General features: G+C 40.4%; 1 protein-coding gene across 1 annotated transcript in view; it reads left to right on the forward strand.

Moving 5' to 3' along the window:
* Positions 1 to 14,394, forward strand: part of grip2b (glutamate receptor interacting protein 2b) — a gene marked incomplete at its 3' end in the record, with an annotated part of 156,557 nt that overhangs the window by 102,702 nt on the left and 39,461 nt on the right. Inside the window, exons 2-3 of the mRNA XM_079218324.1 lie at positions 8,343 to 8,420; positions 13,630 to 13,765. Coding sequence (XP_079074450.1) covers positions 8,343 to 8,420; positions 13,630 to 13,765 — 214 coding nt within the window. The remainder of the gene's footprint in view (positions 1 to 8,342; positions 8,421 to 13,629; positions 13,766 to 14,394) is intronic.

A 14,394-nucleotide genomic window follows, 5' to 3' on the forward strand; every position in this document is an offset into this window, starting at 1 on the left:
CACTACCTTATTTGGTAATACTGCCAATGCATGCTCATTAACAAAGGAGAGAACATTTAACACATCTCATTCAAAAAGAGTATATAACATAGCAACTTATAGTGTCCTATGAATTTTATGTGGTCTAATCACAAACTATAATGAAAATAAAAACCAAACAGTATATATATATATATATATATATATATATATATATATATATATATATATATATATATATATATATATATATATATATATTCAAGTGGTTATATAAAAAAAGAAAATGATTATACGGTTATAATAGTTAGACCTTTTTACTTTCATATTTTTCCTCGGACACTCAACAGGACGAAAGGATGAGGGGATATTTTGGACCAGACGTAGAAGCAAACTGCAATTTAAGACTCTGCTACTTCAATGATGAACAAGCTTTCCTATAAATTCTTAATAAAAATAGAAATTCTCCCACTATCTTTGCAGCTTCCTCTTCCACCCTGCAACACTAGTTGTCTTGTTTTATTGATGTTCGGCGATAAACAAGTTTTCCTATAAATTCTTCACAATAAAAGCCCCACGTTATTTAAATAACTTATGCTTTGAAGCAGCAAAATAAGGAAATGTTGGGTTTTTATCAGCAGCAACTCGATGCGACTCAGACAGCAGTGTATAGATGGGTTCCTCCTCTTGACAGTTAATGCGTCCTAAGTTTACGAAAGTCGTACTGAAAAGAAATATCTCTCTCCACCTGTTAGTCTCACCCACCTCCTCAGCTCTATCACTCTGCTGCACCGACTCCCTTCAGTATTTAACCCCCAGCTCCACACACACTCAGTGCCAGATGATTCTCCACAGCATGCCAGACCTTCCAGCGCTTCCCTTCGGACTGGTTTCCCGTTGCCGAACCTGCCCGGTAACCCCCATAGCCTTCTCACGAGATTAGCCTCGGCTCCCTTCGGTCTCTGTCTGCCTTTTCAAAAACAAGCTCTGAACTTTCTTTGCGTTATTTTACAATACACCAAATCAATTTCATAACATGAGATTTTACAAACGATGGATTCATGTTGTCCCAGCGACGAGCCTCATTCATGATGCGTATCGATCGTTTTTGCAACGAGACCGCTGAACTCGGAAATCATCACGTTCTGGCGTTCGGCCTCTTCTACGCCTCGTTCTTCTCAACAGAACATTATAGTTCAAGACCCGGTGCGATCGTGCCATGCGGGTTTGATTCCTCGCAGCTCTGCAGTCGGATGAGCTTAGCATTGCTTCTGTATGTTGCGAGATTACGAGGAGGCAGCGAGGGAGTTTGTGTACTACAGCAATCACGTCTCTTTCGTCCTCAGGTGACGACCGTACATCCTCAGCGGCCTGCGAGGAAGACAGCGGCATTGTGTACGGGTGTGTGTGCGCGTACTGTTTACGGGATGTCTTTTGCGTGTGTGTTTGTGTAAAGGATTTGGTGGAAGCTTGAGGGAAGCCTGCACTCCACAGAGCCGTGTCTGTTAGTATTCCCTTCATGCATGCGCGCACACAGGCCTCGCAGGTGTTTCTGTGTAAAGCTGGATGTTTTTAATCTTCACTCACAACCCTGTAAAACAGGCAGAAGATGCTGCACCTGTAGTTTGCACTTCAGCTCCAATAGGTATGTGTGTGAGATTGGGTTTTGGTCAGAAGAAACATTCTTTGATCAGAAACGGATGCATTATTTATGTATGGGAGTCTGCTTTGTTGTGCCTGCTGAATTTGCTGCAAGGCTCCTTTTTTATTCTTGACAACAAATACAATACATTTTGCCCCCTCCAAATGGGTAGTAAACTTCCACTGGGAAGGTACCCAATTTGCGTGGATTTGGCACATTGAGGGTGGAGTTATGAACATTTTTGAGACATTTACCAAGACTTGTGTAGTCCCGTAACTTCGCCCTAACGCCCTAACCTTATACCTGAAAAACATATCCTGTGAAGGCCAAAGCCACTTAGAGGCCAACACCTACCCTCACTGAATGTGAGGTCACACAATTACCCATAATGCCGTTACACGTTAATCAACAAAACAGGTCAATCTTGAATAACTTTCCTCGTGAAGGTCGTAGAGTCTTGAAAGGAGTTGTGGTTCGATGTTACATCGAGTTGGAAAATGTGTGTTATGGTAGATTATTTCACTGTAACAATGTATCTTGGCAATAACTTTTATACCGTTGGAAAGCCTGTTTATTTCCCTGTCAGACGGTGCCCCATTAGTGAGGAACATGTATTTGTGGGATGAGCAGCAGAGCTAAGGATGTGGATTGCGCCCATGAAAATTTTCCAAATCTTCTCTGCCAATGCCAAACAGTTTATTCTGCTGTTGCTATTTATTGACTCCTGTTTTGAGCTTCCGGTACCCCAACGGTGTTACATTGGAGGCAATCTCAATGCAGAGATATCAAGATGAGATTCTGCAACCAGCAGCAATCCCATTGCTCCACAGTCTGGGACTGGACTCCATCCTCCAAGATGAACGGGCTCATCCGACACCTGCAGAGTTTGTGAGTAGAGAGACTGGAATGGCCTCCAGCAGTCCTGACCTCAACCCAGCTGAACACTTGTTGATCAGCTTGGTTGGAGTTGTGTTGGTGCTAGTGCGACCGACACAACCACGTTGGCGAGTGGAATGCCATCCGGTGCCAGGTTGTTGTACGGTTCTGTTTGTTAAATGACCAAAGAAAATTGCATTATGTCTTGTTTCTTCCTCGTTACTGATAGACTTCAATCATCCAATCCACCAAACAAGAGTCAATAACAGCAGAATCAGCTTTTCAGCATTGGCAGAGAAGATTTGGAAACATTTTCATGGGCGTGACCCACATACTCAGCTGCATGAGGCAATCCCATTCTGTGCTCCAAGACCACCTGCTGGCCTTCTCTGCCTGAAAAGAAAAGCAAGTCAGATGGAAACGGACCACTTCCTGCCTGCTGAAGACGTTCAGGATGTGGACGACCAGGATGACAGGAAGCCAATGGAGTACATGGACTCCTGTCTTCACAGGAAAATATCATGGTTTAAAAGAAGTGGCGTTAGATAAATACAGACATATCAATGTTAACATATTTTCTTCACGAGGGACACGAACAACGGTCTCCTGGGTGAAAGCCAGCTTTTGTTTGGAATTGACTCAAAATGGTGTAAAAGAACAAACTTAAATTTCAGGAAAGTAGTTAGTCATACAGTCACTCTAACAATATCTGCTCTTACGGAGTGAAAAATGGTGTCCACAAATTATTTGAACCTTTTAATGACGGCATCCATCCTTTAGTTAGTCGGCCTGTTTTGCTCGCGCTGTAAGCGTTATGCTGCTGCTTCTACTGGAGGGGGTCGCCTCGTCTATAACTCAACCTGTTCAGTAAGCTGACAGCGCCAGCAGTCATTAGCCTAATCGCGTTCACATTATTCACCAGGAGAGACAAATTTTTCAGGCAGAGCTGGAAATCGGAGAGAAAAGGCAGCGGCGGCGGAGACAAAAAAAAAACGTGTTTGGGCGAAGCCCTGCATCCTCAAGAAGACGGTTATTGTAACGGATCATGTGACGTGATTTCCAGACAAACGTATCTGCAGTCCGCCGATGACTCGGCCACCAGATCCACGGCGTGAGGCGTGAGAGGGTTTTGGAGGGCGAGAGCCGAGGATTCACACTGCTGCTGGGAAAAGTAGTGACGAAAACCGCTTGTCTCACATCCAGTTACAGAGACGGCCAAGTTGCCTCCAGCGTTTTTTGCGTCTCAAGTTACTGTGTGTGTTGAGCATGTGTGTGTGTGTGTGTGTGTGTGTGTGTGCAAGTTCCTGTTTATATAACAGTGTGTGTTGATCTTGTACAGACACATTATTTAGTCTGTTTTGGTGCCGGTGCAGGTGTACGTTTGGTGCCTAAATCCTTTCGGGTATGCATCAGTCTGTGCTGCCGGAGGCCGTGCATGTTAGTGTGTGTGTTTGTGTGTGCGATCGAGTGTTTGTGTGTGTGTGTGTGTGTGTGTGTGTGTGTGTGTGTATGTGTGTGTGTGCATGTGTTGATGAGCAGCCTCTGGGGTCCATTATGCCTGTGACAGCCCCACAGCGGGGGAAAGCAGCCAGCCAGATAACTTAGGAAAGTGGTTTAAAGCTAAATTGAATACACAACTTATGAATTATTAAACTCATTACACCTCTGTGAAGATCGCTAAACTGCGGAACACAACAACAATGGCCTCCTTTTCCGCTGTCACTGCTGGGGAGAGAACTGATTTCCAAGCATTACCGGTGGGGAGAGTGCTGCATATTTTAAAAGGTGTTGGAGGGAAATCTGTCACCGTATGGAAAACACTTTAAACACCGAGGTTGTTGGGAGGCAAGAAACTACTTGTTGTATGCTAGAAAAATACTTCATATATATAAGGTGACGTGCATGTAACTATCTTCATGACCTGTAATATATAAATATATAGAAATACTCATTTTGAACACCCAGGGGGAGTCCCCCTCTGGAGTCGCCCCCTGGTGGTCAGGAGAGAGAATGCAGCTTTAACACATGAAGCATAGACTTCTATACAACCAGAGGAGTCACCCCTGGTGGTTAGTAGAGAGAATGCAGCTTTAACACATGAAGCATAGACTTCTATACAACCAGAGGAGTTGCCCCTGGTGGTTAGTAGAGAGAATGCAGCTTTAACACATGAAGCATAGACTTCTATACAACCAGAGGAGTCACCCCTGATGGTCGGTAGAGAGAATGCAGCTTTAACACATGAAGCATAGACTTCTATACAACCAGAGGAGTCACCCCCTGGTGGTTAGTAGAGAGAATGCAGCTTTAACACATGAAGCATAGACTTCTATACAACCAGAGGAGTCGCCCCTGGTGGTTAGTAGAGAGAATGCAGCTTTAACACATGAAGCATAGACTTCTATACAACCAGAGGAGTCACCCCTGATGGTCGGTAGAGAGAATGCAAGTTTTTAAGACACCCGGCCTGGTAAAAACATAACAAGGCAGACGATAAAAGCTGAGATAACAGTTGACGGAGAAACTCCAAACCGTTCAGATAAAAACAGGAGAACTATTTTTTTATAATAATGAATAATTGATCTGTTCTTACATTTTCTGGACCAATCCTGGCAATCGGGGATTGCAACCAACCACAAACACAGGGGTTAACAAACACACCCTCATGTTCAGCTAACATGCGTGTGCGTGGATTGTGGATGGAAACCCATGTTGGGGGAATAAGCAAGGATTTATGATTCATCTTTTTTTAAGTATAAAAAAATGGAAACCTTTAGTTAAGCTTGGTGACAGTATCGTTAAATATGTCCTACATACAGGAGCTTTTGAGTCAATGGCTAAAAAAAAACTATTGCAGTGTCTTTGTCGCAGTGAAATTGAGTCTTGAAGGCAGCTGGAAAGGAGTGTGAATGTAATTTAAAGTGGAATTAAAAAAGCACAACTAAGTAGATAAAGGATTTTGCAGGACATCCTTTCCAACTGCTTAACTCTGTTGATAGTAAGCTGGTTTAAAATGCCGCTTCAGGTGCCGGAAAGCATAGAAAGAAAAATCATATTTACTCTGCAAGTTTTTACAGGGACATTTATGTTTAAGCTGCAGTGTAATTGTGCCTGATTATAATGCAACTTAATGACACTTCTGGAGGAGGGCATGGAAGTTGTAGAGAATTTGCTTATGAATTGTTAAACTTATTCCGCCCCTCTGATGAGGCAGAGGTCGTAAAGTAGGACACATCCGCTCCCATCAGAGCCACAACAACAACAGCGCCGCTCCGCTGTCACCGCTGCTGTCAATCTGAGTTATAGAGTCTGGGTTAGCAAAATACTTCATTTCCTACATATATCATAGATGAGACCTCAGAATATGTAACATATACGCTAATGACTCCTTACTAACTAGGATTATGAAAAACACTTTGTAAGAAACATGTTCAAAGATCAAAGTAATTCTTCACCTACCGTGTGTACATATATATATATATATATATATATATATATATATATGTATATATATATATATATATATATATATATACGTGTATATATATACGTATATATATACGTATATATATATATATATATATATATAGTATATATATATATACGTATATATATATATATGTATATATATATACGTATATATATAAGTATATATATATATATATATATATAGTATATATATATATATATACATATACATATACATATGTATATACATATATACGTATATATATATACGTATATATATATATGTATATATATACGTATATATATATATATATATATATACATATACATATATATATATGTACACACGGTAGGTGAAGAATTACTTTGATCTTTGAACATGTTTCTTACAAAGTGTTTTTCATTATCCTAGCTAGTTTGATATACATATATATGACTATAAAACATTAAAGGTGATATATCTTTGGCCGTTTTTGGACCAAACTGTTCTAGGGAGCTCCCTCAAGAACAACGCACCTTCAAGGGTAATTTTTTCCTCTGTTTGCATGTTCTCCGCTAATAGGAACGCTAAAGTGACTTATAATGGTCAGCCGTGAGTTGTTTAGCTGTTTTTTCAGTAATATAATAATATATAAACAGCCATGTATTCCACAATCATACTAACACAAGAGCGAAGTGGCCGTCACCAAAGGTTTCAGCTGGAATCCGCTTCTTTGGCTCAGTGGGTGTGCTTATTTGACTACTGTTCCGTTAGCCTCTTTGCTAACGTTACTGGGTAAGCCTCTTTGCTAACGTTGCTGGGTTAGCCTTTGTGTTAACGAGTTAACTTCAGGACTTCACTGTCGGCCCATTATTGTGTGTTTTCTTCAATTATTTCCGTTACAAGCGGTTGTTTGTGTTTTGTGTACACGGCTAACGTTGTGTTGCATTAGTGTTTCAACCAATCACCGCACACTAAAGTCACTCTTGAACTGGGAGAGGACTATACTCTGAAATAGGAGTTGGAGAAAAAAAGTCCCTCAAAACAGCGTTCTTCTTGCTGTGGAGACGTAATAGAAATGGGGGTAGTTTAAAAGTGCGGTTCCAGACAGACAGACGCCTGTGGAGAACTGAATTTATAACCTATCAAATATTAAAATCCTCACACGTCTCTGCCACAAAGCCTCTGCAAGAAACCATAAAACAGGACATCTGTTCCCCCTTGTGACATAACAATGATGGCAAAGCAGGGAGGAAACTAACCTCATCAACACTTCACAAATGGTCTTTCTGTCTATTCACCGACTTGTCAAACTATTGAATAGCAGTTACAGTGGCTGTAAGCTGCCGGGATGCAATGCAGTTATGATAAGTAGATCATATATGAGGGGGGGGGGTTGTAAGTATTTACATGGTAACTTTGTAGAAATTCTTGCATATTTTCCACTTGTCAGCAAGTAAACGCCCCTGACGCAGCACTCTGAGAGCAGTTTGCAGCTCTTTAGGCAAGGAGACCCACTGTGGCTGCATCTGTTCAATGGGAGAGGAAACTGGGGGTTTTCTGGATGTTTTTTACGGCAACTCAACCCATGTGTTAGTTTAATATATTTCACTCTTGAGTAAAATTAACAATGGACTGATGTTGCCATTCCACTCGTGTGGCTGTTAGTGACAGAACCAGCAAGAGAGGCAATAAAGTAAACACATAAATACATGAGCACATAACAGAACACTGTAATTAATACTTAGAAAAGGAGGTCGGTCTGTCACCATTCACCGTGGTTTCTTTTCATAGGTTTAACCAATAAAACAACAACGTATTTTTAGGCCCTTTCCTCGAAAATTGCATACCCAAACTAAAAAGGGTGTATCTCTGCAACCACTAGGTTTATTTGAATGATTTGGGTGTTATAATAAAAGGTACACATGTGAGATTGTGTTCAGATGTGTAAATATACACATCTAAAACGGCAACATACCCTTTCGATTGACCTAATGAGTCTATGATTACCAAAGGAAGTGAGTTGGCGAGCGATGATTTTCAGTTTTGAGAGTGGCGCTTTGATTTTTCTGCAACTTTTATCGGGACAATGCTTCAACCATTTGCCTCATTCATTGTACACAGTGCATGGAGCACAGCCAAGGAGCCCAGATCGATGAGCGACTTCCATCATGTTCATGGCCACCGATGTGTGGCGGGACTGCAGAGGCTTGTTTCTTGTTTAGGAACATATGAGAGTTGGAAGACACACATGAATGTAGCAGTGGACGGATATTTTTGTGGAGATTATTGCTGTTCTGTATTTGGTGTAAACGATCACAAATGCTATAATCCTGACCTGAACCTGAATTATATTGATACCTCTGAAGTGTAACTGTGTGTCTCTGTTATCTCTAGATGACGGCCCATATGGAAAAACAAAGGATATCTCTGGACCGGAGCAGACCATGTCCTCGAGAAGACACAGTATACCAGGTATACACAACGTCTATCCATCCGTCCCTATAATGCTTGGAGCTACTGTAAAATCTTGACATTCAGATTCAGCGTCACCACACTGAATGCATCATAATAATCTCTCATCATAATTTGTCTCAGACAAATGCCGAAAGCAAAATGTTGTGACGACAGCCAGTTGCTTAATGAGTTTGAGGCATTTACTAAAACAGCTTCCAAACTGGATCCTTTTCACTCGAGCTGACTATCAGATGCTGATGTACTTTGTGTTTGAGTGGCAGGGTGACTTGATGTCTGCAGATAACAACGAGGTCCAAGGTTGACTGTAATTAAAAATGTTTGCCCCGAGAGTGTCTCACCAAACCTTGGTACTCTAATATGTATTGCCATAATGTATATTATGCATTTAAGGAAACCTCATTCCTTCTCCATCCTGAAAACAATCACTTTATTTATGCTGACCCAGTAAGCATAACACTAATAAAATAAAATACTTTTTATTTTTTTTATTTGATAAGATCTCCATTAGCCCAGCCGCCAGGAAAGAAATGCACATGTCTGCAAACCCTTGATATGTTGAATGTCAGAATGTTGGTATTTGGTCAGAGCAAGTGTCATCGTACATCAAGGGACCATCATTGAAAGTTACGTGGCATAATAAGTAGTATAAGAATAAAACAGTTCACTTGTGGTGTGTGGGCGAAACAAACACAGATCTTTCAGACCGCAGTTTGTGTTCCATTGTTGGCTTTGCACTCGTTGTGTAACGTTGTGACGTTACAACATGAGTCAGTCCGCAAAGAGAGGTTGTTGTTTATTAATGCTAGTTATATTGTTACAGTTGTTCCGTTACGCTGTTGCAGTTGTTTTGTTCCATTGTTCTTTTACATTGCTACATTACACTGTTGCGTTCCGGTACATTGCTACATTACGTTGTTTCGTTGTTTCCGGTACATTGATACATTACATTGCTACATTACGTTGTTCTGGTACATTGCTACATTACACTGTTGCGTTCCGGTACATTGCTACATTACGTTGTTCCGGTACATTGCTACATTACGTTGTTGCATTCCGTTGTTCCGGTACTTTGCTACATTACATTGTTGCGTTCCGTTGTTCCGGTACATTGCTACATTACATTGTTGCGTTCCGTTGTTCCGGTACATTGCTACATCACATTGTTGCGTTCCGTTGTTCCGGTACATTGCTACATTACGTTGTTGCGTTCCGTTGTTCCGGTACTTAGCTACATTACATTGTTGCGTTCCGTTGTTCCGGTACATTGCTACATTACATTGTTGCGTTCCTTTGTTCCGGTACATTGCTACATTACATTGTTGCGTTCCTTTGTTCCGGTACATTGCTACATCACATTGTTGCGTTCCGTTGTTCCGGTACATTGCTACATTACGTTGTTGCGTTCCGTTGTTCCGGTACATTGCTACATCACATTGTTGCGTTCCGTTGTTCCGGTACATTGCTACATTACGTTGTTGCGTTCCGTTGTTCCGGTACATTGCTACATCACATTGTTGTTTTATGTTGCAACATGATTTTAACATTATCTTTGATGTTTTAACCTTAACTAAGTCATTTTGTTGCCGTAACATGTGTGTTTAACCATGAGTCATTGTGCGTTTGGAGAAAAGCACAATGACGACATGTTTCCTGGCGACTGGGTGAATGACAAAGCACACATGGAAACTGGCTAGCAGTGAGCTAAAAGTACAAATTTAAACACGTGCTTCATCACATGAGAGAATTGTGTTACATGTTTGAAATTCAAGCAAACTAATGATAAAAGCATGATTAAATGATGCTTTGTTTAAAATTATATTTCTATATTATAATTTCTATTCTTTGTTACTTTCTCTCTTATCTGAAATTCTTTCAAACAGGAAATCCCCCCGTTTTAGTTCATCTCCATCATCAGGTTTTATATTTTACTGTCTTCTTATCACTCTGACCAAATCCCTCCACTGAGTGTCTCTTTGTCTCTGTCTGTCTCTTTATTTCCTCTTTTCTGTTATGCTTGTCTCCCTCGTCTCTTAATTAATCTTTATTCATCCATGCGGTTACATAACTCGGCTCTATTCTCGATCCAGCATCACCTTCCACCAGGTATACGGCTACAAGTATTTGTCTCATTCACCTTCCATAGTCACATTGTTGTTGACTCTGTTCCTTGTTATTATTTGAGTAAAAAATTCACAACAATATTTTTCAGTGTGTGTGTGTGTGTGTGTGTGTGTGTGTGTGTGTGTGTGTGTGTGTTTGTGAGACTCCCATTTGCCTGATAAAATGGCGATCCTCAGTTCTCTGTTGAGATAATAGAAACCATTTCACGAGTTTCTTTCTGTGTGTTGTACAAATCTTCTCATGTGTATTCTGTCTTCCCCGAGCGTCAAAATTAAATGCTAGATACATCTTTATGAATCCCAAAGATTCAGTTCTGCGTCTGCGGAGGAGAAAAAAGAAACAAAGTCATTTAGTTCTGATTCATTTCTTCGGAATCCGTCGGCATCAAACTAAAAGCTTTTGGTGCTTCTATCCAAATAGGAAATAGGAATGAATGAAAGACTGGGACACTGTGTGTGTGTGTGTGTGTGTGTGTGTGTGTGTGTGTGTGTGTGTGTGTGTGTGTGTGTGTGTGTGTGTGTGTGTGTGTGTGTGTGTGTGTGTGTGTGTGTGTGTGTTGTAATACCCAAAACAGAGATAACCGGTGTGTGAAGCACCTCACTGATCCTCAGTGTCGCCTGAGGGATTTACCTAATCTAGCCATCTATCACACCAAAGCTTCATTCTACCTGTGTGTGTGTGTGTGTGTGTGTGTGTGTGTGTGTGTGTGTGTGTGTGTGTGTATGCAAGTGTGTGAATGTCAGACATAGAAACCAAATGAGAGACAGCTATTTGTTTGCAGAACAGAATCACTGGTGAGAGAGAGAGAGAGAGAGAGAGAGAGAGAGAGAGAGAGAGAGGGAGAGAGAGAGAGGGAGAGAGAGAGAGAGAGAGAGAGAGAGAGAGCACCTCAGAAGGTTTTATTTAACTTTTGACATCAGTCCTCTCTCCTTTTAACCACCAGTGTTCTCGTGGCTCCTTCGAATTGAAACACTGGGCACATTCTCAAAAGGGATTTTGAGGCCACTAAACCTGCACAAAAAAGGCGACAGTGTGATCTCTAAAGGCTTGTAGGCGCGCAGTGTTTCCGCCATCTGAGTAATATATCGAATATGTGGCGTGACATTTGTGGTTCAATGTGTTTGTTTGTTTCTTTTATTCATTGCAATTTACAATTACAATGCAATACAATATTCTATATAATATACAAAACAGAAAGACTGAATAGGTATAGGTAGAAGCAAAAAATGCTGATATATTCCTATCCTAAATTATTATTATCAATTAAATCTGATAATTAATTCAAAATAAAGAAAAAATAAAATAAATATATATAAATAAACATCTCTCAAATCATATTTACACTCATGTATTGAAAACAACCATTGTACACAGTCTAGCAGTGACTTTGCTTTAGCTCTGTACATTGTCTGCATTATTTTATAATAAACCAAATCATTACATTTCATAACATGTGATCTGTAAAACAAAGGATTAGTGTGCTCATAGTAGCCATAGTAACAGCATTATTATTATATATTATTATTATTTTTAAAAGTTGACCTTCACACAATAAGATAAATATGGAAGTATAAGTGAGCAATACATTATATACAAGGCCTTAGAAGTTAGTACATCGCTACATTTATACAGTATTGCTATTGACTTTGCTATTGGACATTTTACCATGTAAACATTCAATATGTTGTCTCCATGTTACTTTATGATCAATTACAACCCCAATGTGCTGTAATCCTAAAATATTTGTCCCGACCTGATCCAGGGAAGGTTGTTTTTGTCATTCTGTGAGGACATTTATACTGGATATATATATATATATGTATATATATATATATATATATACATATATATATATATATATGTATATATATATATATATATATATATATATATATATATATATATATATATATATATATATATATATATAACAGAAAATAAATATAGTTTCTCTCTTATGTTAAATATCTGTATTCGTACATCACTTTAAAAAAACAAAAGAGCATGTTTTGCGTGTTCCTTTCATCGGCTGGAAGCAGATCTTTTCTTTGCTTCACTAGCTGAAGGACCGGCTGATGCTTTGAAAGAGAATGTCAGAGAACCGTGCCCACGGTCACGGAGAAACTCGCCTTTCTTTGTGAACGTCTGTCACCGGCTCTTAACTTCAAAGCAGCGGAAGAGTGGAGGTGAACTGAACTGAGTTAAGCAGTTTATCTCGGGAAGCTTTGACAAGAATCGCTTGGCCGCTGCCGATGTGTTGTATTTCATTCTGTATTATTTTGCACCTCAATAACGGCCATTAAAATGTTCTAATCCACATTTTTTTGTACGTGAGATTTAAATTTGAATTAACTGATAACACCAGTCAGGTTTTTAATGTGGAGATTAAGTGTCATACAGTACAATTAATACCAATTAATAAAGCGCTATTCCCCATCCGTAGCCTTTTTAATGATGTACTGGTTTCCTCTAGTGAACTATAATAGATGTACATAGACGATCAGCACTTTCTAAGAACCTCACAGGGAAAACACATCTCTCCATTATCATGTCATGAATAACATGCAGTCCAAATACTTTAAAAATATGCATTGTTTTGCCGTTTCATAAAGGTGTGTTTCTGTCATAAATAAACACTAACACACACACACACACACACACACACACTTTACCACGTGTGACTGTTTGCTGCTGGCGTTGATGTGCTTTGACCTTTCAAGGCCTCTCCGTCCCCGCCAGGAACTTTTCAAGTTAAATGAAATGCATGAAACACTAAAGCTTTGTTAATTCTCATTAGCGGATGCTTATCTTATCTGATCCTCCCATTTACATTAAAGCTGACTCCTATGTTCCGCAGACGGGGAGGATCAGTGTCTCACTCAAGGACAAACATCTTCTGATTTATCTTTCTTGTAACTCGGCTTCCCTTTAATCCGGGCATCTGAAACAGAGAGCCGCCGCTAACCACTTTCCACCTCTCTGCTGTATTTGTGTGTGTGTGGGTTCGTCCATCCCTGTTGTGTGTGTGTGTGTGTGTGTGCGTCTGTATTTGTCTTTATGTGTGTGTGTGTGTGTTTTTGGTTAGAAGCTCTGCGGGGGGTGACCCTGGTGGAGCTGGTGAAGAAGGAAGGCAGCACTCTGGGCCTCACCATCTCGGGAGGAACCGACAAGGACGGGAAACCGCGGGTATCGAACCTGCGGCCCGGAGGACTGGCGGCCAGGTGGGTGCAACGCTAGCAAGGAAGTAGAGGAGGAATAGATTCTGTAATAAAACATCTCACGATAACTAAGTAGTATGAAGTAAAACTGCCAAAACAAAATGGTTGTTCCACCGTGCGATTAAACCAGATTCTGAAAAGTGAAGCCAATGCTGAAGTGTCTGAAACCTGCATTCTCTCTACTGACCACCAGGGGGAGACTCCTCTGGTTGTATATAAGTCTATGCTTCATGTGTTAAAGCTGCATTCTCTCTCCTGACCACCAGGGGGCGACTCCTCTGGTTGTATAGAAGTCTATGCTTCATGTGTTAAAGCTGCATTCTCTCTCCTGACCACCAGGGGGCGACTCCTCTGGTTGTATAGAAGTCTATATAAATGACTCTACTTCTCTTGATTTATTCCCTCAGTAAACATTGTAAACATGAGTTTATGTCTCAATCTCTAGTTTCAAGTCTTCTTCAATACAGCATGATGTTCATTTAGTAAATGATGGTCATTTAGAGTCAAACAGACGGTATCATTTAGGGCGGGGCTTATGGTGATTGACAGGTCACTACCAGGGCGTTGGGTCTGGGAGTTGTCCGTGTTTTTGTTTTACAAATCTAACCTGTTGTGTGGGTCTTCAGTTCATG

The sequence above is a fragment of the Taurulus bubalis genome, assembly GCF_910589615.1.
Source record: "Taurulus bubalis genome assembly, chromosome: 5".
Classification (NCBI taxonomy): domain Eukaryota; kingdom Metazoa; phylum Chordata; class Actinopteri; order Perciformes; family Cottidae; genus Taurulus; species Taurulus bubalis.